Here is a 25651-nt window from a genome sequence, read left to right as displayed (position 1 = left end):
TTCCCTTTTCTAACAGCGAGGCTCGGGAAGGAAAACGTCCACTTGTTAGTGTGAGATTTCAGATGCCGGTACGGTCACCTTGGCTTTTAAGGCCTTTGGGCACCCAAACCAGGGAATGTGCTGGTGGTTATCAGCAAGCCCGTGCAGCGAAGCCCTGTGCGGGTGAGTGACAGCCCATAAATGCCTATCAGGGAGGACCTGCCCTTATATCTGCTTCAGTGGCTTGATTAGCCACACCTTTCTTGTAAATTGTCAAGTGTCAATCAGGGTGCTCCAGAGATGGTTAAAACAAGGCGTGCTCTAATACCCCAACTTCTTTTATGTCCCAGTGCCTTAAGGTGCTTTTAGAAAATGCATCCAAGTTTTATCTCATATTGTAGGATTTAGCCAAGAGACATAGAACAGAGCACCGTATAAGTGTCATTAAGAGCTGAGCAACAGGATGTCAGCATGTATATTGTGCACATATATATATATATGCATGTGTGTGCAAACACACAACTTGCATATGTGCACATCACAATATATTTTTGTACCAGGTAGGTTTAAAATAACGTTAGTACCAAATGCGTAGCAAGTTTTGTATACATTGCATCAGTGCTGCTGATTTTCTATGCAGAAACACACAGACCCATAAAAACTTGGCCCTTGTTTTATGGAACCTTTTCCAAGAAATTCAAAGCTTGATATCCTTATTCTTAAGGCACAAGAAGTTTTATAGAAAGTCATTATTTTTGAATGGAATGAAAAAACATGTAAGCATTTTTAATTTTGGTACATGGTACATGGCATTATGCATGTTGATATTGGAGTAAGCTTAGTCTGTACAGCCTTCCAGCATAAATGACATTTTTTTCCATGAGACCCACTGACTATGAGTACATTTGCCTGCCAGAAGCCAGAAAGCACTACTAATTAATTATTGTTTATAGATGGTATTCCCATTTTTTTTCCTGTTACCTTTGTTAGGGAACTAACTGGTCCCAACTTTTTCTTCATTAAAAGAAAAACTCCTTTTAATAAGTGTGCGCTTTGCACTTTCAAACTTCAATGGCATAGAATTTTTCACTTGATCAGAAAACTGATTTAGTTTGCTGCTAGGTTAAATGTTAAAGGTTTCAGTCTTATGACCATGAATTCTCAAATTAAATTTGGTGCATTGCTTAAATTTCTAGCTGCAGTGCATTTAGCCTAATTGCTTTGGTAAGTTGGATGCTTAGTAACTACCACTCTTCTGAATTTTAGTCTTTAAAGGAGAGCAGTGAAATAAGCCTGAGGGGCACAGGTGGGCTAGCCTGCACTTTGGGACTCGACTGTGGGGTCTTTGGATATCTCTTCCAGTCTGACCACATCCTCAGACCATGTCTGATGAGGCTGTTCTGCTGACAAGGGAGAGAATTTAAACACCTGTAGGTTTTAGCTATTTAAACCCAAATCAGTTTTGAAGCAACAAGAAAGGCTGAGCAAAATGGTTCAGATTTCAGTCAGTTGTCAGCTAAATGTGTGCACTGGGCCTTCAACTATTTGGCCAGACACATCTTGATTGCTTAGCTTTTGTTTTCGCCCTTGGAAAGTCAGCTGGATAATACCCCCTAGCCAAAGTCTATTCTATGGTGCTATAAGCGGGCAGGGGTGGGGGGAAGTGGGAGAATTCACCAAAAAAAAAAGACAGAGTTATCCTGATTTTTGTCAGCCAAGATATTTGCTCTCTTTTGCACTTTCCTTATGATATTAACTGTAAAAAATCATCAGGTCTTGAGTTTATCCCCATTGATGTAATCATTAAAGTGGGCTCTTCCCTCGGGAAGGAGTCGCAGTGCAGACACAGGGGTGATGGAAGCGGCAGAGGAAACTTCCCCTGGCTGCACCACGAGGGCAAGCCCCGAGTATCTAGCTTTTTCCTCTTTGTTTACGGCATTTTTAAGGCTTTTAGTTCTCACGCAACGTATATGTCATTAAATGGCTGATGCCTCTTTGCACACATTGTTGTGATGGCCTGTGGCAACCTGAATTAATTGTTTCAGTAGTTGGTGGTGGTTACTAGCAGTAATTATTATAATTTGCATTTATAAAAACACCTTTCATCTAAGGATCTCAAAATGCTTTTGCGCACATTTAATTAAGCTTCACAACATCCTGTGAGGTGAGTGTCAAGAGTGTTGTTATATCCATTTTTACGCAGGATTCTCCAAGAAAACAAGGTCAGTCCCTAACGTGACTGGTATTTGGTTCACATCACACTTGCACAGGACGGAGCAACTAGCACAGCTGCAGGAATTAGGGGAGCCGATCTAGGTCATTTTGCATCTCCCACATAGCTCTCGCTGCCGCCACGCTGTGTGGACAGACACGTTGAGCCACCACGTATGCAGTCAGAGCAGCCTCAGCCCAGATTTCCAGCCTGAGAGGGGCCCTTGCTTCCCACGAGCATGCCAGCCGCAGAAAAGTCTTGGGAAGCAAAACAGACCAGCATGTGTTGCACAAGGCAACAAACCATGCTGCAAAGATCTCTTCCCTTGATCATTTTCTACATTAATATTTAAGCCCCTCTTTGCAATCTGCAAGGCATTGCTAACGCAACCAAAGCCAAGAAACGAGGTGCAAGCAATGTGAAGTTACCCTTGAGGAGTCACTTGCTTGTCCTAGAAGAGGTTGCATGCTCTTCATCTCCAGCCTTAGATCAAACCTTGTGGGCAGTCAGCACTTCGGAGATCAACTGAGCCCTAGACTACCACTTGACCATGGTATTTAAAGGTGAGGACCAACTCAAGCAGGAGACAGCTTTGAAAAGCCCATTTCTTCTTCAACAATTTGCCAGTGTTGTTTGAATTGGAGCTGGCTTCCTGTAAGCTCTGTTGATCACTGTATTAGCCCTGAGGAAGATAGGTGTACGTAAGTGCTTGCAAATTGAGTAAGAAGTCCAGGGCCATACCCTCACGAGTTCTTCACCATCCCCATCATTTTATAAGGGCTTGTTTACATATGGCAATGACCAGATTAGCTGTTTTGAAAGGACTTTGCCTGTGGATGCACTTATTCCAAAATAAAAGCCACTTTGCTGTTCTAAATTAAGTGGACTTACAGGTAGGGAATGATTATTCTGAATAACACGAGAAAGAAAATAATTTCTTTCCTCAATGGATCATTCAGCCAGCATATTCTGAAGCCTGGCTCATGTCTCACACTGCTGCTTTTTAAGGCAGTGGCACAGTCACAGATTCATCAACAACCAATTTTGGTTTCAGCTCGTCCTTTTTCCAAAGAGGGAGTGCCGGATGCCAGGTGAGAGGCAGGTTGTCTTTGTCAAAGGTGACAGAGCTCTCTGTCTTTACCTGACATTATTTCTGGTTTACCTGACAGCTTGAAATAATTCCTGAAAATGTTCTTGCTTTTTAATAGCACCAAAAAGCACAAATGGTAGAGACTTCAGTGCGTCCCACCCCACACACAGGAGATGCCAGTAGCAGCAAGGGCTTTGTCCTGGTTTCTTTGCAGGAGCACCCCAGAGACATCCCAGGAAAGTTGTTCCTGCTCCCCAGCTTAAGCATGCCTGGAGCATCCTCCCAGGGATGATGGTGTTGCTTACCCCCAAATCTTTCTGGTTCCCCTGAGTCAACGCACAGGATTTATTCTGTTTCTGTGTTTCTCTTGTTGGGGAGGAAACGCCTGGCAGCCAGAGGAGAAGGTCTGGCATAACAACATATGTCATTTCGTGTCATCTGGTGTCATCTACTTCACTCTTAGCGGAAGGGAAGGACAGTCATTGGGCTAAGCATGTCTTTTTACTGAAGGTCTTCCTGTGGTCCAAACGTGTTTATTTCTACTGCTGCACAGGAAGTAAAGGAAAGAGAGGAAAGGAGAGGAAAGGAGAGGAAAGGAGAGGAAAGGAGAGGAGAGGAGAGGAAAGGGAAAGGGAAAGGGAAAGGGAAAGGGAAAGGGAAAGGGAAAGGGAAAGGGAAAGGGAAAGGGAAAGGGAAAGGGAAAGGGAAAGGGAAAGGGAAAGGGAAAGGGAAAGGGAAAGGGAAAGGGAAAGGGAAGGGAAGGGAAGGGAAGGGAAGGGAAGGGAAGGGAAGGGAAGGGAAGGGAAGGGAAGGGAAGGGAAGGGAAGGGAAGGGAAGGGAAGGGAAGGGAAGGGAAGGAAAGGAAAGGAAAGGAAAGGAAAGGAAAGGAAAGGAAAGGAAAGGAAAGGAAAGGAAAGGAAAGGAAAGGAAAGGAAAGGAAAGGAAAGGAAAGGAAAGGAAAGGAAAGGAAAGGAAAGGAAAGGAAAGGAAAGGAAAGGAAGGAAAAGAAAAAAAGAAAAGAAAAGAAAAGAAAAGAAAAGAAAAGAAAAGAAAAGAAAAGAAAAGAAAAGAAAAGAAAAGAAAAGAAAAGATGAAAATGCAGGAGTGACCTGGGGCTTGCCAGAATGCATTGCCATGGGAATCACAGCACCAGGCCCACAGAGGGTCTTGTTGCTGCTACCAGAAAACTGTGGCACTAACTCAAAATCAGTACTTTGAGGATTTGTTTCTTTTTGGGGGGAGTTAAAAAAATCTGCTCGAGTCGTCTCATATTGCAGAAATGACTTGATAGGTGCTATATTATCCTCTCTGGACCTCAGTTATTCCCCAAAATTCAAGATGAACTCTGCCTGCCCAGGCACCAGAGTCAATGCCCTGGGGAATTTCTTCATATCTAAGGGATACGCAGGATGTGTACTCGCATGCCCTTGCTGCCTCTCAACACCAGCTGTACATGCAGTTTTGCTTTCGGAACCTGTACCTCCAGTATTGCAATATCTCTTTCAGTCTCTGTCATCAAGAGTTTAAATACAGTTCAGATCAGTGTTAGTGGCCCAGCTCCAGCGGAGGAGAATTGCTGCAATTCGTTATCTTGACAAATTAACTGGTCTGAGGCAATTCCTTTTTGAGAGAGATACAATTAGCTAACTCTTGAACTCTAGCCTTGCTCCAGTGCTGTGGCATAGCTATGCACCTGCTCGAAAAGTTCTGATAACACAGCTAAGGCTTTTCCACCTGTAAATGTATTCCTGCACCAAGAGCCATCGCGTGGTGTGGCCTTGCCTTGCTGTCCTTGCAGTGCACTCGTGCCCTCTGTAGATGATGCACACCTCTCTTGTAAAGGACTCTGACCTCAGCCGATTGAAGAAAGGGCTGTATGAAGACCAAGGTAGTCTTGTTGAAGAGCACCTAGGGAATGGAACTGGTTGTGATCCCTCGGTCCTTATATACCTGGCAAAAGCTGGGTTGCCACCAGGTACAGGAGCTGATGCTCCAGTTTCCCTCGCCCTGGTTTCCCTCACCTCCTGTCCTGGAGGAGCAGCTCCTTTCTGTCTCTTCCTACCAAGCAGTGGAAACATGTCCACATCCTTCCTCCAGCCCTGTGTGCGCAGATGCAGTTCTTATCCATCTCCCTGTGCAAAGCAGCTCCTTCTGCCCCTCAGCAGCATCTCACCCTTGGGCATCGTCTTCCTTGCACAAGCACTCCCAGATGCTAAAAGATATCCCTTAACCATTCATCCAAGCCTTTTGGAAACTGTGTGGGCTAAAGCTGTCCAGCAGAAGGCTTGTGTCTGCCTGGAGCCTCTTTGTATGGACTTAGTGGCTGGGAGGTTCCTTGAGCTCCTCTTTGAACTCCAAGCCTTCAGCATCCGAAACATTTAACCCTCAATTTCTTTTCCACTTTATCAGTTAGGCCAACTTCCAGCTGGCAGCATTTGCTTGCAGACTTCCATCCTGCGTCTCGTGCTTGCAGATGCCTCTCTGTCTCAATTAACCCCCCGAGATGGTTTTCTTCTCCCCTGAGCCGACCTCCCTCTCGTCTGGCCAGCACATCCCCTTCCTGCTCCCAGAGGGCAGAAGCCAGGAGGGGAGAAGCTCGGTCCTTGGGCTGGAAGTGCCAGGCAGAGGGTGTGCCTCATGGATGGGCGTCACGAGGAGCAGCCAAAGGAACATGCAAGCTCGGCAGCGCCTGCTTCGCCCGCTGTGGGTTGGGGCTTGCAGTGCCGGAGGCGTTTGTGCCTCCATGGAGTCTCCAGAGCATCATTTGTGAAAAATCAGGGCTTCCCTGAAAGCTTTCACCGAGGTGCTCTGGAGCATGCACCCACATTTCCACTACTGCAACCTGCACCCTGAGCAGTGGGGATATCCGTGCTCACCAGCAGCTTTTGCCCAGCTTTCCTCCAAAACTAGAGTTTCTAGAGAGTCACTTAAAATGGGGAAAAAAAAAAGAAAAAAAAAAAAAAAAGAAGAAGAAGAAAAAAAGAAAAGGTCTAAAGTACCTCTTACCGAACAAAGAAAATGCCTAGTCACCAGGAATGTCCTCCCTCCTATGCCTGCTGTAATTACCCAACAATAGCAGCCTTAGGTTGCTGGGGCTGAGCCTTGGCACTCCGGCGTGTTCACATGCATCAGCCGCCGAGAGGCGAGCTGCTTGCCTGCTGCCAAGATTACGAGGCAAACTTCACATGGTTTGGGCAACCCGATAAAATCTAGAGGTGCGAGCTCTCGATTGCTGGGACACCAGTCAAGCCTTTGAAGTGAAAGGGCCTGGAATCAGAGCAAATCCTCGGTTGTTCAGACTCTTTCAGCTGGCGACCCATCACAGCTTGGTGCTACCACATCTGGATCATCCTGTAAGACACACCTTTTTTTTTTTTTTTAAATTAAATAACATTGGCACTGCTAGCGTAGTTCCTAAGGAACCTGACTACCTAGGCTCCAGGGAGACATAAAATGAGCTGTTCAGCCTATATAGTGGTTAACTTAATCTCGTGTATGATTCTAGCAGAGCAAATGAGTAGTAAAGATTGAAATCTCTGTCAGAGCTAGTGAAGACTTGGCATTTCCATTTGAAGGAAGTTTTAACGCCAGGTCTCACTGCAAGCTGCACGAGACTGCTAACTACCATATAACTGCCTAGCCCACCGAAAAAAAAATAAAAAATGTTTATAAATGTTAACTGCTTCTTTACTTTTATCACATAACTTTTATTTAAATTATTACATTTCCTGGCACACCCACTGAAACAGTTTTGCTGCTGCTAATGTGCCTAATATCCAACTAGTGAAATAATGACATGTTATGCTAGCATTAAGGGCTGCTTCTACTTAGTAGTGATTGAAGTGCCTTATCTTCTCAAGTATCAAATTGTTAAATTACAACACAAATGGGAGATATTCTGATTTAATATACCTTTTCCAGCTCTCTCAGCAGCAGCAGCTGTTCTCAGTGAGTTCTAAAAGTATTGTGAAAACAGTATTTCAGCAAGGAATTTTTGTCAAATGAAGATATGTCAGCTCTGGAAATTAACAAAATAATTTAAAAAATAATCTAAAAATGAGAAGCCATAAAAACTAGACCAAAACAAGCAGAGACATGTATATTTTTCCCACAAACAAAGCTGGTTGTTCTTAAGTGGTTTCTCTGCAGGAATTTGTTGAAACTAAACAATTTCAATAGATTCTGTTTATTTAGAAAGGCATTTTAGGAAAACAATTGTAGCCAGAAAAAAAAAAAAAGAGCTGCCCCCACTCAAGTCAACAATGGAAGTTTCCACTACTTTCAGTACCTGAAGAATGTTACCCATTGGCTTCAGAAATACCTTCACGTGTTTTTTAGAAAGCCAGGGATAGTGTTAAGATGGAGCAACCTGTTAATGAGTGAGATCATGCTTAACCTGATGCCTTCTGTTGCAGTTACTTTCCTTCAAAAAAAAAAAATCTAACTCACAAAAATGTGAGAGCTGGGTTTCAACATGCCAAAATAATGATAAAAAAAATAGAGAAGTGCATCCATAATACAAGCAGATAAGAATTTATTTGCATGGAAATAACTATTCATGTTAAAAAGTGAATTTTGTTTTAACACCTAAAAAAAAAAAGTGTGATTGTTCAAGTTATTCCCAAACTAGAGCGTTTTACAGCACTCACTTTGCTTATCCATTTGTATTACTTCAGATCCTTGATTTGTTTCTTTCCAGAAAACCTACTATTTACTTCTTTTTCTTAGAAGTATGTCTGAAGTCGGCGTGGTTCACTGGGAGTTCATTGGGATATATTTGCAACTCCTGAAGCAAAAACCTGATATTTTATCTTTAGCAGGAGTTACATTTTTTGAACTTATTGAATTTTTCAAAGATCAGCATGAAGAGTTCTGATCAAATGCTTGCTTCAGCGTTTTAAAGGCTCCTTGTGTCCCCGTTGCCTAAGGAGGTCGTACATTACGATTGCTCTGTAAACATCAGATTGTGCAGAATTGGCTCTGCATACCATGCCGAGCACACAAAGAAGAAGTCAAATGGCTTATCTCTCACTTATCAACTAGTTTATTTTTCATGCCAAAAGAGGTTGTATTTTTACAAGAGCAGCTGCTGCTTTGTAAATAATTTAATGGCGTCTGTTAAGTAGAGCTGTCAGTTTTGCAAGCAATATTCAAAGACGATTTTCATTTTGCCATGGGACTGCATGTTTTAAAATGGTTTTTTTGTTTTTTGTTTTTTGTTTTTTTTTATCCCTGAAAGCCCAGTGGAGGAGAATGGAGAATGGAAACAGCTCCTGATTTGCAGACACAAATCCAATAGAGAATAGACACAGTTAAATAACGGCACATACATGAGCAGGGAAGGCATGAGATCTCATCACCTGCATATCATGTTCAGAGAGTGTCCTGCTCATTGCAGCGTAGGAAAACTTTCGGTGGGCTTATAAAGAAATGTGCTGAGCTCTTTCCGTCAGATGCTAGATGGAGCCGTACATCAGCAAATTTTGGAAATGCAGAATGTGCATTGTGTGGTTGTGCTGGTATAATATCAATGGCAACAAATGGGATTTTTGTAGATAAAGATTTTAGTGTGATACGATTCATATTATTGCATCGGATAAATGACTTAAATGATGAAAAAACAATGTTAGCCAAGATACCAACTCTCAAGTTTTTAAAATTCAAATTCAGATTCAAATTCCCAGATCGTATCATGATAAGCAAGTACTAGGTTAGAATTAAAAGTAGAAAGTGTTTATTGTGCAATATGCTCAAGATAACCTGAGGTGACATTTGTGAGTCCTCCAAAGCCAGCACCAAGTCAGGTCTTCACCTCGCACCCATCTGGATGTAAGGACCACCACCCTCACCCATCTCTGTTGTGCTGTTGCCAGAATTCTTCCTTTTTTTTATTAAATGTGGCATATGTTGCCCCTGGTTTGGGAAGGGTGGTATTTTTTAAATAGTGCTCCTTGCACGTTTGTTTTTCCTGCCATAGCAATTTTCACTGGGAATGCAGGCTGCTGTCCCACAACAAAAATATCTATTGCCTTACGGTAAAATGCTCATATCAGATGGTTTTGTGGCTTTGAACCACTGGTGGCATCTGATCTTGCCTACTGTCACACTACAAGTCTGCAGCCCTACACCCAGAGCGAATACCTTAAGGTTACTAACATCGAACCCCTTCTTCTCTTGGCTGCTCACTGCAACAGGCTTCAAGAAGAGACCTTAAGAGGAACATACTTTACTTGTCCCAGAGTTTCCCAGATGTAGAGCATTGCTCATACACATTTTTTCTCCCCTCCTTTCTTTTTTCTCTTTGGATTTTTCTTTTATTCAAAATAGAGGAGAAATTGCACCAAGGCCAGTTTATTATTCAAGGCAAGTCTATTATTTATTTATTGCAGTGTTATGTGCCTGCTTGGAGGTGTGTTGCCCCTGACTGAGTTCCCTGCATTATTCCACCTTTGGAAAACAGCAGTGCAGAGAATATCGGTTACTGGAGAAAGCCCAGCCAGTTGCCACACTTTACCCACTCTGACACCGCAGATGCTAATGATATCTAGGTAGCACGGAGACTAGAAATAGTCTGCAGCAGTCTGATGGTGTTAGCTCTTTAGGACTGAGAGATTCAGAAACACTTACAAGTAGATTTGCCCTCCTAAGCTGGTGAGCATCCTGGGTCTTTGGCCAAAATGTTAACTAGTGGTATAGCAATGCTTACAAGAGCATAATCTTCTCCGCACTGCCCATGGTGTTGCCATGGGTATCGTGCAGATTAGCTTATACAGGATCCAGGAAGGCAGAGAACAAGGGGAGAAAAACAGGATTCAAAGAGAAAAAAGAAACACAAAAGGGTCTGATGATTTCGAGAAAAAAAAAAATCTTTTAAAGTCTTTATCTGTAACAGGATTTTTCTGTAATCCGAACTCTGCTAGACTGGGGTTTGGTTATTTTATTTATTAATTTATTTTAATCATTACACCTCGAATATGCAGTTCCTCCTCTCTATTTCCAAGCAGTTTGGCCATTTTCAAACAATTTCCTTCCCCACAGGGCTCAGACTGGAACTTGGGAATGGGAGGCCCTCCTTTAGCATGTCTGAAGGCTTTGGGTCGTGATCATTAACCAAAATATTTTGAAAGAAAGATAAGGCAGGTTTTTATTTTTGAAGGAAGGAGTTACACATGCATGGGGGATTGGTCCAATTGATAAGATTTGGATCTGTATGGCAACAGTGAAATACTCCCATGCAGCAGCCTTTGGCAGCCAGCTAGGCCTTCTGTAGCTGACAATTTAGGAGGCATTTCCTCCTTGCTAGCTAAAGCCAACACATACTCGCTCTCTTCTGAAAGCTCTTGGGCATGTTATTGTTGCTGGTAGTTGGCTACTTGGCCTCCTTTTCAAAGGAGAAGAGTCAGGGGTGAAAGCATGTAGTTTTCCACTGGATTTGATCCATTACAAGAAGGCGCTCTTGTCCTTATTGACACCTCAGGCGAACAGCTTGCAGCTTGCTTGGTACTTTCTCATTAAGTAAGCCTGATACCACAACTTGATCCATCTTAACAGGACTTCTGGGGCAGTCAGAAGAAGAAGACACGCCATGCGAAGCTTTTGTCGACCGGCCTCCAGCGCATGGAGGAGAGCACGACGTGCCCGCTCCTGGCCCGTCCACCAGCCCACCGGCACGGAGCTGCTCCCGCAGGTGAGCCATGCAGACTGCTCTCTTCTGCTTCTGTCACCAGTGTCTCACAGGGCTGGGAAAGTCCTGTAGTTCCATAACAGAAAATATAAGGGTGGGAACAATTAACTAAAATACTTTTTAAATGTATGTTTTGATGTTCTGAACTTTCCTGACAACCCCATCCGCATCTGATTATAAGTGCAATACAACATTAAGAGCTAGGCAGGAACCAAGACAAACCTGGAAGCCAGGAGGATGTGGGCTGGACACAAAGCAACCTCCAGAAACATGGATAGTTTGCAAGTATTTCACATGCACTAGCACAACCATTTTTGAATTAAAACGTTTGGGCAGATGCCGCCTACTTTGATGAATATGCAGAAGAAAGAATGGGATGGAACAACGGAACCGCTGTGCTCAGCAGGCACAGGTAGTGAGCAGCACTTTTAAAAATCAAAAATGATCTTTACGTGGGTCTATAATCTCATCGCTAGCCTGTGATCAAAATCCCTGGGATGATTATTCAAGAGTGCACTTCTTCCAAAGTTGAATGAAACCTGGCGCTTACCTACTAGGAGAGAAACTGTGGGCCTGGCCTCTGTTTATTCTAGAAGCACACATATGCTTTTGTTGCTGATGAGCAGCACAGCACCTTGCAACAGGTGGGAAATTACAATGAAACAGCTATTCCGTAAAGGTTTAAAAAGCATTTTTTCTCTTATTTTTCTTGATTATTATTGATAGAAAAGAAACCATATTCCCAATGATTATATAGATGCATTTATTTTCATTTTCTGTCCTTATTATATGTAGGAACACTTAATAAATCTAGCGTGAGTAAAACATTGAACAACCATATTGGCATCCTAAGTATTTGTGTGCAATTGTGCTGAATACATTTTTGTGTGGGCAAGAATCAAATGTCTTTCTCCTTCTGGAAATCAGTGTATTGCCTAGTTTTATTTCTTCTCTCACATGAAGAGATTGAGGTTTTTCAGTATTAGATAATATCCATTATACCTTCTGCACACCACTGGTGAAATACTTATAAGTAGTCTACAGTTTTTAGGATACAGAGTGCCATCCAAGGCTTTCAGAGAGACCTAAAAGATTTGGATACGGGACCTGGTTTTAAAAATACTGTGTACAGCTATTCCATCTTAACTTTGAGGATGGAGATAGCACTGGTGATATGGGCAAATAAAGACAGTAAGGTTGTGCTGAAGATGGTATTTACTACAGAGGACTTCATAAGTGTCCTGGTGAAAGGAGTTCCTTTAACAGAGCCCTCGAGCAGCAGCTAATCCCAAGATGCCTCTGATCCGAAGGTATAAACACGCTGTCCTCCATCAGCTTGCCTTTTCCCTCTTGGAGTTTGCTGTGACTCACACTTCCCTGGCAGTGCCACGTCTGCCTTCCCTGGGCTTTTTGGGAGTGAGATGCCAGAGTTCAACTTCACTCCTACTCCCCGGCTTCCCAACTTGACCTGTGCCAGCCCAGGTGGGTCACCAAAAGCTGCTGAGCCTCACGAGCAGCCCTTTGCAATCGCTGGAGCTGCACAAACTGCTTGGATTTCCCAAGGCTCTTGTTTGCCTCCTGCCAAGCTGGTGAGTACAAAGAAAGCTTCCCACCCACGCGGCCAGCTCCTCCGCCTGCTCACGCCTCCCCCAGGAGAGCCCTGAGGTTTTGCTTGCCTCCTGCAGAGCAGTGCAAGAAGACTTCTCGCAGCTCCCCAGGCTGGCTGCAGCCCCGTGAGGCCTGCCAATTCTAATTTGAGTTTTAAAGGCACTCCCTGTGACAACATGGACTGGCTGGGAAGGTCACCTGCTATGGCACAGGTGGCCCCAACAAACCTCTTCTCTGTGCTTATAAAACCACAACTGGTTACAGGCACGTGACTGCGGCTTGTGTTCTGCCTCCAGTTCCATGTAGAAGGGAATTTATTTTCTGTCTGCTGCCACCTCTGCATCAGGCTTCTTCATGTACAGAAATCTGTGTAGAGTGGACGGTCCAGAGTGATAGGAGCCTACAAAAAGAGGGACCTTCTCAGTTCTGCAGTCATTGCAGTGGTTCATCTTTCTGGCCAAGATACTCCAGCATTGCTAGAGATTTGGCTGCTTGATCTGAGCCATCAGGAGACAACATGGTTTATAATGGACGGATGGTTAAGCAGCACTTTACGAAATTTCTTTAAATTGATTCTACATAGGAACCCAAAATTAAATCGTATTTGCTTTCTGTTGCCTTGGTGAACTCACCTGAAAAATGGCATCAATAATGCCTTTCTAAAATAAAGTGAAGTTTGTGAAACCACAGCTGTAGAGTGCCTTGCAGCTTAGTGTCTTAGGAAGCGCACAGCAACATTATTATTCTAACTGATTTCTCACATCACAAATTCATATCTGACATTTCCACTGTCCACTTCTTCTCAGCCTCCAACCACTACCTGCAGTTTCCAAATCAATAACCGGGACACATTCCCCCTCCTGTAAAGGCCCTTCATTCTTCGTTAGCTTGGTCATTTTTTTGTATCGTTATTGACTTTCTCCATTTCTCATGCTGTTTAACGCTAGTCTTCAATGTTTATGTATTCTGCTCAACAGTGAGATAAATGTACATCCTGAATCATTTCCTATTTATTTCTCAATTCTTTCCCCTCAAGAAAGAAAAAAAAATGAAGAAGAAAATTCCATTTTTGTAATAGATTTACTAATGTTCTTCTCTGTTCCCTAATCCCATGCACCACACAGCCTCCTGTCTTGGCCAAGTCACTTCAGCCCTGCTCTGGATGTTTTACTATGGGCATTCTTGTTGCTTTACCTCCTCAGCATCACTGATATCCATGAGACATTGTCTTGAAGGACTTGATTTGTAGTCTGGGGAGCAAAGTTAGTCTATCACTTTTGTTTGCTTAATTCCCCTGCACATTAGTGTCCCATGATGTCCTAAAACAAATGCGCCTTCTGGGAATGTGACAAGATTCAGAGTGGAGCGTTGCTCCATGTTTAGGGAGAGGAAACATATTGCTGCTCTCATGCTGAGCCTTCCAGTGTTCGCCAAAGCCAGTGGTTCATTTCTGTTGTCATCCTTCACTAGTCCCCGCTGGGTCACAGACCTGGAGCTGAAGCAACATCGAAGCTGGATCTAATTTAACAGCTGAATCTGCTTCGAGAAGAGGATTGGGCCGGATGACCTCCAGAGCTCTCCTCCAACCTAAAAGTCTCTCTGTTATTTGCAAGTCAAGCATCAGTGTTTAGTCATTGATCCTGCAATGAAACCTCCACAACCTCATCTTTTCACATAAATCAGAAGTCTCACAAAGCCAATAGCACTGCTCACATACACTTGGCATGCATAAACTCAAGTGTACCTGACTGGAGTCCCAAGCCCTGCTGTCTTCTGGATAGCAGCAGTCCCCCAAAGAAGTGGTAAGACACCACAGCAAGACTTTGGGTGTTGAGCAAGAACAGGGCTCGATGGATGCTCTTTCTTCTTTCCCTGAGTCTTTTATTCATCTGCCTTGGCTTTTTGTCATTGTAACACCGAGACACATCCAAAACCATGAAATCAATTGACACACATGACTGCGTTTCTAACACTACCACCCCTGTCTGACCCAGATACTGCCCCAAGTCTGTATCTCACTCAGGTTTCTGGAAGCTCATCTCTAGCACATACCTCGACTTCTTCCCTTCCTGTATTTCAGCTTGGACAGCAGCTTTGTTTTGGGACAGCTGAGACGTTATCTCTTGAACTACACCTATGCAAAGGCCCTGGGTGGTCTGTGGAGGCTAGCAGAAGATTTTCTATTTAACCTGCTTAATAAACCTTGCTACTGACACCCTTCAGGGAGCATATGTGTAACAGAAGCCCAGTTTTCAGGCTGCTTGATTAACAAATCACTTCTATTAACTCTTAACATCATCATCTCCCTTCCGGCTCTGCCTAACAAGGAAAGCTGTAACCTGGGCAGAAGCGGGAACAGAAAAGACCAGAACCAAACTGATTGCTAATAAAATAGTCTCAAGGGTTTATTTTGAGAACTTATTCTAGGCCAAGCCTAGCTGCTCATTTTGCCTTAACAATCAGAAAGCAGAGAACTTAGTTTGAGACTCAAATAGGTTTTACAGATGACAGAGAAAATTGGAGTAACTCCATGACATTTTATGGAAGCAGCAGCAGCATTGCTGTCAGTGGAGAGCTGTAATCAACTTTCTGAACAGTGCGCACACACACACATGGAGTTATGGGCAATCAAGATTGCTGGACAATGCTGCAGGTAGAGGCACTGTATTTGCTGTGTGTTTTTTTTCACTATATCACAAACAGGCCAGCTAAATACCAGCCAACAATGCACAGTCCAGTGAATAATTTTACAAGTCACAGGTCTCGTCACTGGCTTACGTGTTTGCCATTGACCATTGCCACTCTGTCCTTCCCAATGGCAGATATTTTACAGTCTAGCAATTCTTGTTCTTTCTCCTTACTATTATTTTTTTCTATTTATGGAAGTGTTTGGACCAGCATAAGTCTTTAGATGCCTGTAAATAATGAAAATATTTTTAAAAGATGTGAACAGTGTTGTTCAGAGTACCCAGGTAGCTTACTGATCCTCTCCACGACATGTTAGAGGAATTGATTGACTCCCTGGGGGCCAGCTTATTTTGGACAAGTCACCTAGTGACTGCCTGCGACCGTGCCAGAGTCCAGCACCTAAGAGTCAACACAAAACTGGGGCTGTCCCTGCTCCTCTGCCATTGTTACTGATAACTGTGGCGTGATTTTCTTCCCTGTCTGTATTTCAGTCTTTTCCTTTACCGTAATGCATGCTGGGTTTAAATAGCTTGTGTTTATTTGTGGTGGCAGGATGTGTATGAAGCTGTTTCATCTTGTTATCCGTCTACTCCCTCCCCACCCCCATAGAACTACTCCGATTTCAATTAGGTTCTGATTTTAATACAGGCGATTAGGATAGAAGGCAGAAGTGTGTCTCATCACAGTGACTTTTGTCACAAAACTTTTGCCTTGCGTTTTCTGTACTGAAAAATAGACATATTTCTACTCCTCCAGCAGCTTCCTACTCTAAGCTCAGAAGCGTGCTTGCACGTTTTGAACCTGTAGCACCACCCAGCACGGCCTGCCATGGGTCCCCGCATAATCCTACAAGCTGCTGTCTCCGTCCTAGCAATTTTCGGTTCCAAAGTAAATCTATTAGAGGTGAGCTGCGGGGAAGCGGCGATGGGGTGTAGGAAATTCGTCAGAGAGGTGGGATCCAGCAGCACAGCAGTGCTAATCCTGCCCCATGTCTGCAGCCTCCCCTCATTTTTGCCTTTGCTCAGCCCCGGTGAAGGCAACAGGAGTTTCACATGCATCAAGAATGTGACAGCAGGCAAACAGACGTGGTGCACTGGGCAAATTAATTAGTTAGTGTGCATACGCACCTTGAAATTTAAAAATTAACTCTTATTAGCCAGTACATACTCGAGATGCATCGAGGTGTGCTGTATGGCCTCTTGATTCCAGACAAAGGTCCTCTTGATTAAATTAGATTGCTAATGTGTTGCCACATTAGCTCACTTGAAGAAAGAAAAGTTTGAAAAAGCAATTTGGCTTCGTCACATGAGCGGCGCGTAGACTTAATGGAAATTTTTCCAGCATTCACAAAACAAAGAAAAATCAATAACATGTCTGCCAACTGTTCCACTGAAAACATTCTATAATCTATAGCGCCGAGAATCCCAAGCCAAGATAAACCACCATCACTGTCAGAAAATACTGACAATTATTTTACGTTGATTCAATTTGGCCCAGCCCGGACTGACCTTGTTTATTCATCTCAGTCTCTTAATTCATATTAACTTGGCATCCGAACGGGACATGTGGCATGTGGGCTGAAGACCCATTTCTGTATCTTAGACTCAGATAAACGTAGCGCATTGAGTACTTCCAGTGCCTTGAGCTCTTAGGTAGATTTATATGCATTAGACAGAACTGGTTACGTTCCTTTTATCCCCGCTGGGCTTTTCACGTCTGTTGACTGTAAAACTAGAAGCTCGGTAGAAGTAACATCTTCTTCTAAGCCTTCAGATAGACATGAAATCCTCCCAGCACTGGTCAATTTTAAAGACACGTCCAAAGAGGATGGACGGCTTTAAGCTCTTTTAGAACACAAAAATAGAAGGGTTATGGCAATTTGGCAGCCAAAAAAGCAATTTACGGGTCTCGGCAGAATCCGAGGCTGTGTGTTAGAAAGCTGATCAAGATACTACAGAGGAGATAATGGGATCGAACAGCAGAAGAATCCCTCCGTTTTTGCAGCTGGCATAATCTGGTCTCCAACGAAGTTTCTTAGTTTCTTTTGCAGAACCAATAAAGCTTAGCGCGATGGCAGAGGTGCATTACTGCAGCTTAAACACGGCTCGGGAAAGCTGATGAGGAGCGTCGCTTTCAGTGGCTTGATAGATGACCAGCTGCTTGCATAGCTATCGCCCAACGGGTAGGGGAAGACAAAGAGATGGAGAAAATCTGAGCTTTTTCTTTAATTATTTACGTTCTTGTCAGTAGTAAAGGGCTTTTTGTGCTGGGAACATATTGTTTGTGCTTTCAAAGCCCAGCGAGATTTCGCATGGTGGCAGGTGACAAATCGGGTGCCACACAGAAGCACTCACATTTTCCTTCTCACAACTTCACTGCTGTTGTATCTCAAAGCCACCTTTGAGGACCTGCAGCCTTGAAAAACAAACAAACAAACAACACACGGTGCAATTGCACCCCTACATATGGTAGCGTGATAGAGTAAACATGACTCTGTCCACAGAGGGGGAAAATCCACCCAAACGAGGGCCAAGGGCTCTCTAGTTGGTCTGGCTTGAGAGGTTCACTTTGTTTTCTCTGCTCAGCTGGTCCTTGCTGGAGGAAAAGTTCCCCCGGACTTTGCAGGGCATTTCTGGACAGCGGGATGAGCAGCGAGCAGGCAAGGCAAGACGGCCTCCAGATTTCCAGTTCCACTGCTTTGGGAATGGATTGCCTTTCCGCGTGCTTACCCAAGCAGAGATTAATGATGCGTGAAGAAAATGAAACTAGAAACATAAATAAATAAATAAATATGTAAATAAGTCCATCCTCATTTTGTATGGCACAGAGCTGGTGTGTTCCTCCCTGCAGCTCCTTCGCAATATGGATTTCAGTGCATTTTGGCTGATGGGACAGTCCTGGAGTGACTGCGAGGCCAAGCAAGTGCTGCTGGTGATGCTCGATCAGCAGACCTACTAGCACCTGATAAAAAAAAAAAAAAGAGCTTCAATTTGTCACCAGGCAATTATGCAGGCTGCTGTGTGCTTGATAAGATATGAAACAAACAAAACCACTTTGCTCGGCTATGCAGCTTCTCCCCAGCTCTTCATCCCTTGTTCCCTCCCCTCCTATCACTTCTGTTTTGTTTTTAAAGACCCGCTGGCAGCAGACAAGCAGAGGACAGGGATGGGAGGTCTGGAGCCGGTGACCATGCCACCTCCCTGGTGGAGAAGCCCTTTCCTGGGAGCCAGGAAGGTAAGCAAACAAGTTGTTTTTGAATATACACAGGACGGAGCTAGGAAAGTAATGGGGATTGGTATCTTGACAAAGAACTTGAATTTGGGAAGAGAAATAAGCCTCGAGCTTGCTTTGCGTGTACTTAGCAGGGAGGGGAACGAGGCCACGGCTCCTGTAGCAGCCATCAGGTCCCAGCTGGAGCTCCTCGTCCCAGCTCTTGGGACATAAAATAAATCACCTGATCTCGTGAAACTCCTTACCTTGCAGTGCTGTTCATGATTCAGTGTGGACGCAAGATGTGAGAAGTGTTCATTAGTTTGGGTTGATGTTGTTTGGCGTGTGGTGGCCAGGTCCTCCAGCAGCAGAGCTTTGGCTATGGCAGGGTTTGTGCAGCAGCATCTCCCACTGCTTCTGCACGGGGTTCTGGAGCAAACAGACATGGCTGTCTTGCTTCAGCAGTGTTTGATACCTCTGTGGAGACAGCAGATTCAACATAGCACAGCAGGGCAAGAGAGGAGTGCTCCAGCAGGAGAAAGTCACAGCTAAAGAGTCACCCTGCAACGCCAGCCAGGCAGGAGGACCTAAGGGTCTTTGCACAAGGGGGTTTTTGTCTTCTGCCTTGCCCTGGTGTCCCATCACTTGTACAATCAGGTATGTAGGAAGTGAGCAAGGCCCTTACCCTTCCTTCAGGCTCTGTCCCCTGAGCCAAAAGCCTTGCCCGGGGACCACAGGACACGGCAGGCAGCGCCAGCGAGGGGCAGAGGCGTGGTGCCTGCAGCAGGACTTCTCTCTGACGTGGGCAGCTGTTAGCTCAGCTCAAGCCGTAACACGAAGACGCCTCATCCCCAAGCACCTCCAGCAGCAAACCTGACAGCACGCGGGCTGCAAAACCCTCTCGAGACACCAGAGGAGTGCCCGGGCAGGCAGCCCGCACCCAGACCCACCACCCTATGGCTACCTCGGGCTTGCCCCCAGCACGAGAGGTGAGCTGCGGCCATGGCTGCATTGCAGTGTGAGCATCCCACTCGTGCAGCAGCACCCACCAAGTGAGGAGGACGTGGGGACATGCACCCACCACTGGCTTCACGTCTCCACGCTGCCCTAGCCGCAAAAAATCACTGTTGCTTTAACCCGGCGTAGTGTTTGAGGGAATATACGTGTCCTACATGTATAAACTTGCAGAAGCCATGTATTAAATATTTTAATTCAGCCATTGAATAACAGGATATAAAATAGCTGTGTCCTATCAAAAACATGAAAGAGTTACCTAATACCTTGCCCTTGTTTGTTTGGGTTTTTCAGCAAGTTCAATGGAATGTAAATAACACGGTGATCTTCTGTGTTGTTTTTTTTTAAGGAAATTTGAGAGCAGTTCCTACAGAGCAGGTAAAGCATTTCTCATTTATTTTTTTTATTTCTGCTTATTATTATTTACTCTATTTTGCAGCTTCCTGAAACTTCCAGAGCCTGCCCCTGCAAGCTGTCTGCCTGCAGGGCTCTCACTAAAATTGGTAGAAATGCTGCCTATACCGTGCTGCTAGGACGGGGCTTCGTCCGTGGCGCTGAGCTGATCACAGCGCGTGGAAGTCAAAAATCATTATTAGCCAGTGGCTGCTGGATGGGACGTAAGAAAGGACTCCTTGTCCTCGCTCCACATTCATCTTACTCGAGCTAGCTGGTGCGCATATTGGCGCTTTCAATAGCGAGCCCAGGGTAGAGAGGCGTGAAATCCTACCTTGGGGTTTCACGATCACTTTAAGCTGATTTAACTGCTAGGTGCTGCCAAAAAAAAGGTGGCCCAGCCCTTTCTCCCCCCCGTCAGCCTCCAGCCTTACATTCTCATCCTCTCCTGCACTGCTGTGCGTGCTTGTGCACCACAAGAAGCCCACCAGAGCAGAGGGGAGAGGACCCCATGCAGGTAGGGAGATGGTGCCCCCATCCCCAGACCCTGCACACCACACCATCTCCCCAGGGACCTGCCCTGGGCCAGTGCCCCGGGGGGGTTGGTGTTGGTGCTTACAGAGCACATACGTGGGGCTGGTGAGTCAGCAGCGTGCAGCACTGACGCACTCCTCCAGTCCTCGTTTACGGGGGAAAAAAAAATAAATAAAACACGAGCTGTGTCACGGCAGGACGGATAAGGGTAGAAGGCTGCCTATATTGTAGCCTCCTCTGTTGAAACTTTTATTTTCGAGGCCAAAGCATTCAATGTTTGGCCACGGTACAAACAGATCGTTTAAAAGAAAAAAAAAAAAAAAAAAGAGAGAGAAAGAAAGAAAGGAAACTCTTCAACCTCCCAGCGGAGCAGGATGGCACTTCTTTCTTTCTTTCGTTACGAAGCCGTGCCAAGAGAAATCGTGCTAAGAGCTGTTCTACCAGTCCCAAAGTGCTGGAGCACAGCACGCGCCGGCCCCACCTGTGCAGCCTCCCGCGGGCCCCAGCGCATGTGGGCCGGGTGGAGGATGGGGACGGGCTGTGGGCGGGTGACAGTGGCGTGGTGGTGGCAGGGAGGTCCCCATGCTCAGAGGAGGTCCCCGGCTGACCTTTGGTGGCTCGGTGGCCCTGGGGACGTGGTGAGGAGTAAAATGGAGCTGCAGGGATGGTGAAGAGGTTGGTGGCTGGCAGCCCAGCTGGCCAGCAGCTCGCTGCTCCTGCCCTGAGCTGGATGTAAGATAGGAGCAGCTGAATTAATTAATGAACTCAAAACCTCGTTTGAAAGCCCTGGGTTGACACCATATGAAAGCCATGAGCACAAACGCGTAGGCTGTGTAATGTGAGCGATAGTAAGAAAAAGCACTTAGCCGTCATGTAATTAAGGACTTAAAGCATGCTTCAGGTCCAAAAAATTAACACAAGTTAATTTCTGAATTCTGGTGGGACACCAGTCCGGGTGCCCCAACCTCACCATTCGTTGCAGAGCCACTAGCTGGTGAGTTGGGTCTCCACCCCTCTGGTCTGCTGGCTTTGGCAGGGCTGAGGGACGGGAGGCAGCAGCTGAGACCAGCATCTGGAAACGATGGAAGCGACGTGCTGAGGATGCCCTTTGTGAGCTCCAGCGGTTTGGAGTAGAAGAGCCATCCACACAGCATTAACTTCGTGCATCTGGGGCCACGTTACAGCACTCGTCTGTCCTGACTTGTACCGGCGTATGGAAATCTGTGTCCTGCAGCAGCTGGGGACCAGCGCAGAAACCAGCACCCGGCTCCTTCCTAGCCAGCTAACTGGGCTGGCCGCTGCCTTTAGTGCGACCCATCCCAAATTCACCCCAAACCCACGTTCATCGTCAGCTCTGGACCCAGGCCCTGCAGCACTGGTTGGACCTGGCTCTCAATGGCAAGTCCCCATGCTACCATTTCACGTTGCCCCACCCCCCCCACCAGGGCAGGGCCAGGGCGCCCATCCCCGAAGCCCCCAGGTCCCTGAGGTCCCCGAGGCTTTCACCCTGCTGCTCCCCGTCCTGGCGTCCCTCCACCGCCACTTCCCACACGTTGCTTCAGAGGAAGCCCTCACAATACCGGGCTCGGTGCCACGCACGGGGAGCACACCCAAAGCCCAGCCCTTCTTGCACAGGCAGCGCTGCAGGAGGAGCGCTGCAGCTGCGACCCGGGGGGAGGGTTTTGTGTCCCCCGTCGCGGTTCCCTGGCAAGACGCTGAAGTGACCTGGTGCAGATGGAGGCTTTGGTGAAGGTGTGGACAACACGGACCCAAGCTTTCACGGGTATGTGGCAGCGCACAGCCTCACTCGCTGCTGCTCAGCTATGAGGAAGCCTCTCCTCCCTGAAACTGCAAAGAGCGGGCGACAAAACCTCCCCAGCGCCTGCCCGCACAGCCGGCTGTCAGGCGGCCAAGCAGCGCCCGAGCAGTCGGACGAGGTTTGGTGTCTAGAGGCAACCCACGGCCCTGCGGGAGGCTGCAAAGAGGCAGGACCCTCTCTTTGTGCTGGGGCACCCGCGTCCCCTCGGTGCATGGGTGCAGCAGGAGGATTCGGCGCTTGTGTCCAGCCTGTTTTCCAGGAACGGCTGGAGATGGGACAGGGGAGGCCTTGAGGGCTACGCTGCTCGAGGCCCAGCCTGCACCTGGCAGGGGGCTGGGCCTGGTGATCCCCAGAGGTCCCTCCCGGCCTGCGTCACGCTGTGAGCTGATCGTCTTGAGCAAACTATCTAGGTCAGGTCAGAGAGGCTCTGTGCGGCAGCACCCAGCCATAAATAAGTGAGACAAGGCCACCAAGCACCCTGTCACCGGCCTGAGCACCTGCTGGGCCCTTTGGAAAATGGGATCCACGACTCTCTGCTGCTTCTGGACTGGACACGGCTCCTGCTTCTGGACTGGACACGGCTCCTGCTTGGTTGCAGGAAAATCCTGGAGTCAACGGGGCCTGGTGGTAGTTATTTAGCTGAGTGATAATATGGCAAAACGACCAGCCAGAAAGGTTTTATGTGGTGCCACCCAAGGGAAACGAGGAGGCATGCCCAGTGAAAAGGAGCAGGATCTGACAGGATACGTGTCCTTCCACAGAGCCACATCTGTGGGCTGGGACCAGGCAGCCTCAGCCTGGAAAAACAGGAGGGAGCTTTACAAAAAGGAGCCCCTGGGACCTTACTTGTGCCCCCTCTCTCCCTCTCCTCCCTTCCCACCTTCACTGTGCCCTTGAGACTCATCCCCAGCAGAAAAAGCGGTGCCTGCTGGGAGCGGGCCCAAGGACGAGGTTTCTCCCCGCTTCCTGCTCCAGGAGGATGAAGGGCTCCTCGTCTCCACCCCAGACCCGGGGAGACCGAGCAGAGCAAACCACCGCCTCCATCCTCCCACCCCTGCGGGCCCGAGGTGGCTTTAGTGGCTTCTCGATTACAGGGTGCATCCTCCCGCCCCGCTCCTCCCTTCGCCCGCTGGAGCAGGCCCGCATCATTGCCATGCAAAGCCCCACGAGCCGAACTCTGCAGGGCACAAGCAGACGCTCTCCTGTCAGGATGTTCATGTTTTACTTCCCTGGGTGACGAGCTGCTCCTTACTGCAGGCAGCTCCTTGCACTGGCTTCCCCCGTTCCTGGACAGCCCTCTGCCCACACCGTGGAGATACGCTCTTGTCAGACTATTACAGCTTTTTATTGCCGGGCTGCTGCTTCAGGAGAGGTGCAGATGTCAGGAGAGAGCTCCCGTCAGTATTGCTCCTCATCCTTTGATTCACGTCTGCGAGCTTGATGCCACATCACAGGCTTCCCACACGACACCGCCAGGTCTGCCTTGTTGCCACCAGATAGGTTTGCAAATGGGTTTGCGAAGAGCACTCAGGCAAAAACGGCACAGCCAGGCATGTTTGCAGAGCCCAGAGTGTGTGGGACGAGGGCTTTTGGTAAGCTCCCCCCAGAGAGTGGCAGAAATCACCCAAACAAAACCCCACATCTGACAATCTCTGCCTGAGGTGCTCAGGACACCGAGACGCCAAGAACAAGGCCCCACCAAGCGGCCTTGGACTCGAGGTGGCCACACAGGGCTTTGTTCTCCAGCCCACCTTCCCCTGCCCTTGGCCCACAGAGCTTCAGGCACCGAAAGGCAGTCACGTCCCCTCTTGAGCCTGCCCCGTCCCAGCAGTGGGACACCAGCAAAACCCCTCTGCTGACTGGGCACTGACCCAGCTCTGGGTGCTGGGATGACCTGGTGAAGGGGTCTAGGGCACAAGGCATGTCATGGCCACCTCCATGCAGGGACAACACCGAGCTGGGGATGAAACTCAGCATGTCCAGCCATTGTGTCTTCACCCCCACATCCCAGCAAGAGTGCTCCTTTTGGAGGGGACCATGCTGTGAGGTGGGGCTGCTGCTCTGGTCACGGTTCCTTCGCCATCTGCAGGAATGAGAGGAAGGGTTTTGGTTTTTTTTTTTTTTTTTTTTGCTTCCACCCCCTAGGGCCATGCCACCCCCTCTGCCCTTCAGCCAGCTCTGATGCTCGGGGATGGGACAAGCACGCGTTCCCCTTTGTGCCCAGCTCCACGCCCAGCGTTCTCTGCATCGCGAGGAGCCAGCTCGCTGTGAGTCAAAGGAAAGCAATGACTCACGGGGCCGCAGCTCTTCCCAAGGCAAAGTATTTCACGCACTTTGCAGGCACGCTAACCCACGTTATGAAATAACCTCTATCTGTGACACACATTGCCGTGTGCCGTACAAAAACACAGAGCTCGGTTTGCCATCACACACCAATCGCCGACAGACATGCGTGTAGTTGTGCTCGCAGCACTGCTTGCCTCCCATTAGGAATGCAAAAACACCTTTCCCGCGTAAAACTCCAAAAACCTGGCTGGCTGCTTGCTGGCGTCAGCCCAGGGTTGTGGTGCTGGAGGTATGTTTTAATTAAAAGGTTAACAAAAATATAAAGTTTCGCTTTTGCCATTGCTAGAGAAGGGGGCTCATGGGCAGGCTTGGCCCTGGCTCCCAGAACAAAATGGGGAGAAGGTAAAAATGGGGTGACGGAGGGGAGCAGTGCCTTGCACCACAAGGCAGCCCCCACACCTCAGGGCATTCCTCTAGGCACCGGACTGGGGCTGTTCTTGGGAACCGTCCCTTTTCCCTGGCTTGGGGTGGCATTTGGGTCACCACTGTGAAGTCTCCGTCTCTGGTTGCTTCTCCCCATGCCTGTCTCACCCCGTTTGTCCTCTCCCCGCAGGGATCAGGAGGCAGCAGCTCACTGCACCTCGTGCACCTGGGGCTGGTGTGACCACCTGTGGACCACCTTGGCTGTCAAAGCATGGCAGGGAGCACCTCACTGGTGAAGCTCATGGCAAGTCCTTCGGAGAACTTCCAGCCAGCCTGGACCAGGAGGTGAAGCCCCAGTGAAGAAGGAGACCTCCCATTGAGCCCTGACTTTGTGTCAGCGTGTCCTTGCCCGGATTGCCCCACATCCTCGTGGAGGACTCTGTGGTGGCATCACCCCCGGGTCCTTCACAGGCATTAAAAATAAGAGTAACTGTGGCTCCCTGCTTATGGTGTGACACTGAAAGGTTTGGGTTGGTTTCATTGAGCAAATCATAAAACTTCTTGGGAGAAATTCTGGCGGTCTGGCCGCATTATATGTTTTAGCAATCTTCACTCAGAAGCAGATTTGAATTTCCACTTCAGGCTCTGAAAAACCGCTCCATTGAGATACCAGCAGATAACATCCCCACTCAGGATGCCTCTGTGAAAGAG

At 47.2% G+C, this 25651-nt stretch overlaps 1 protein-coding gene across 1 annotated transcript in view; it reads left to right on the top strand.

Annotated features, from left to right (window-relative positions):
- The window catches only part of WDPCP (WD repeat containing planar cell polarity effector), a 132479-nt gene extending 106828 nt beyond the window's left edge, over positions 1-25651 (top strand). Inside the window, exons 17-19 of the mRNA XM_035552900.2 lie at positions 10833-10968; positions 18395-18495; positions 25131-25651. Of these exons, the coding sequence (XP_035408793.1) occupies positions 10833-10968; positions 18395-18495; positions 25131-25300 (407 nt within the window). The 3' untranslated portion in view covers positions 25301-25651. The remainder of the gene's footprint in view (positions 1-10832; positions 10969-18394; positions 18496-25130) is intronic.

This window comes from Cygnus atratus, chromosome 3, assembly GCF_013377495.2.
Source record: "Cygnus atratus isolate AKBS03 ecotype Queensland, Australia chromosome 3, CAtr_DNAZoo_HiC_assembly, whole genome shotgun sequence".
NCBI lineage: Eukaryota > Metazoa > Chordata > Aves > Anseriformes > Anatidae > Cygnus > Cygnus atratus.
This window is presented reverse-complemented; position numbering and strand designations above follow the sequence as displayed.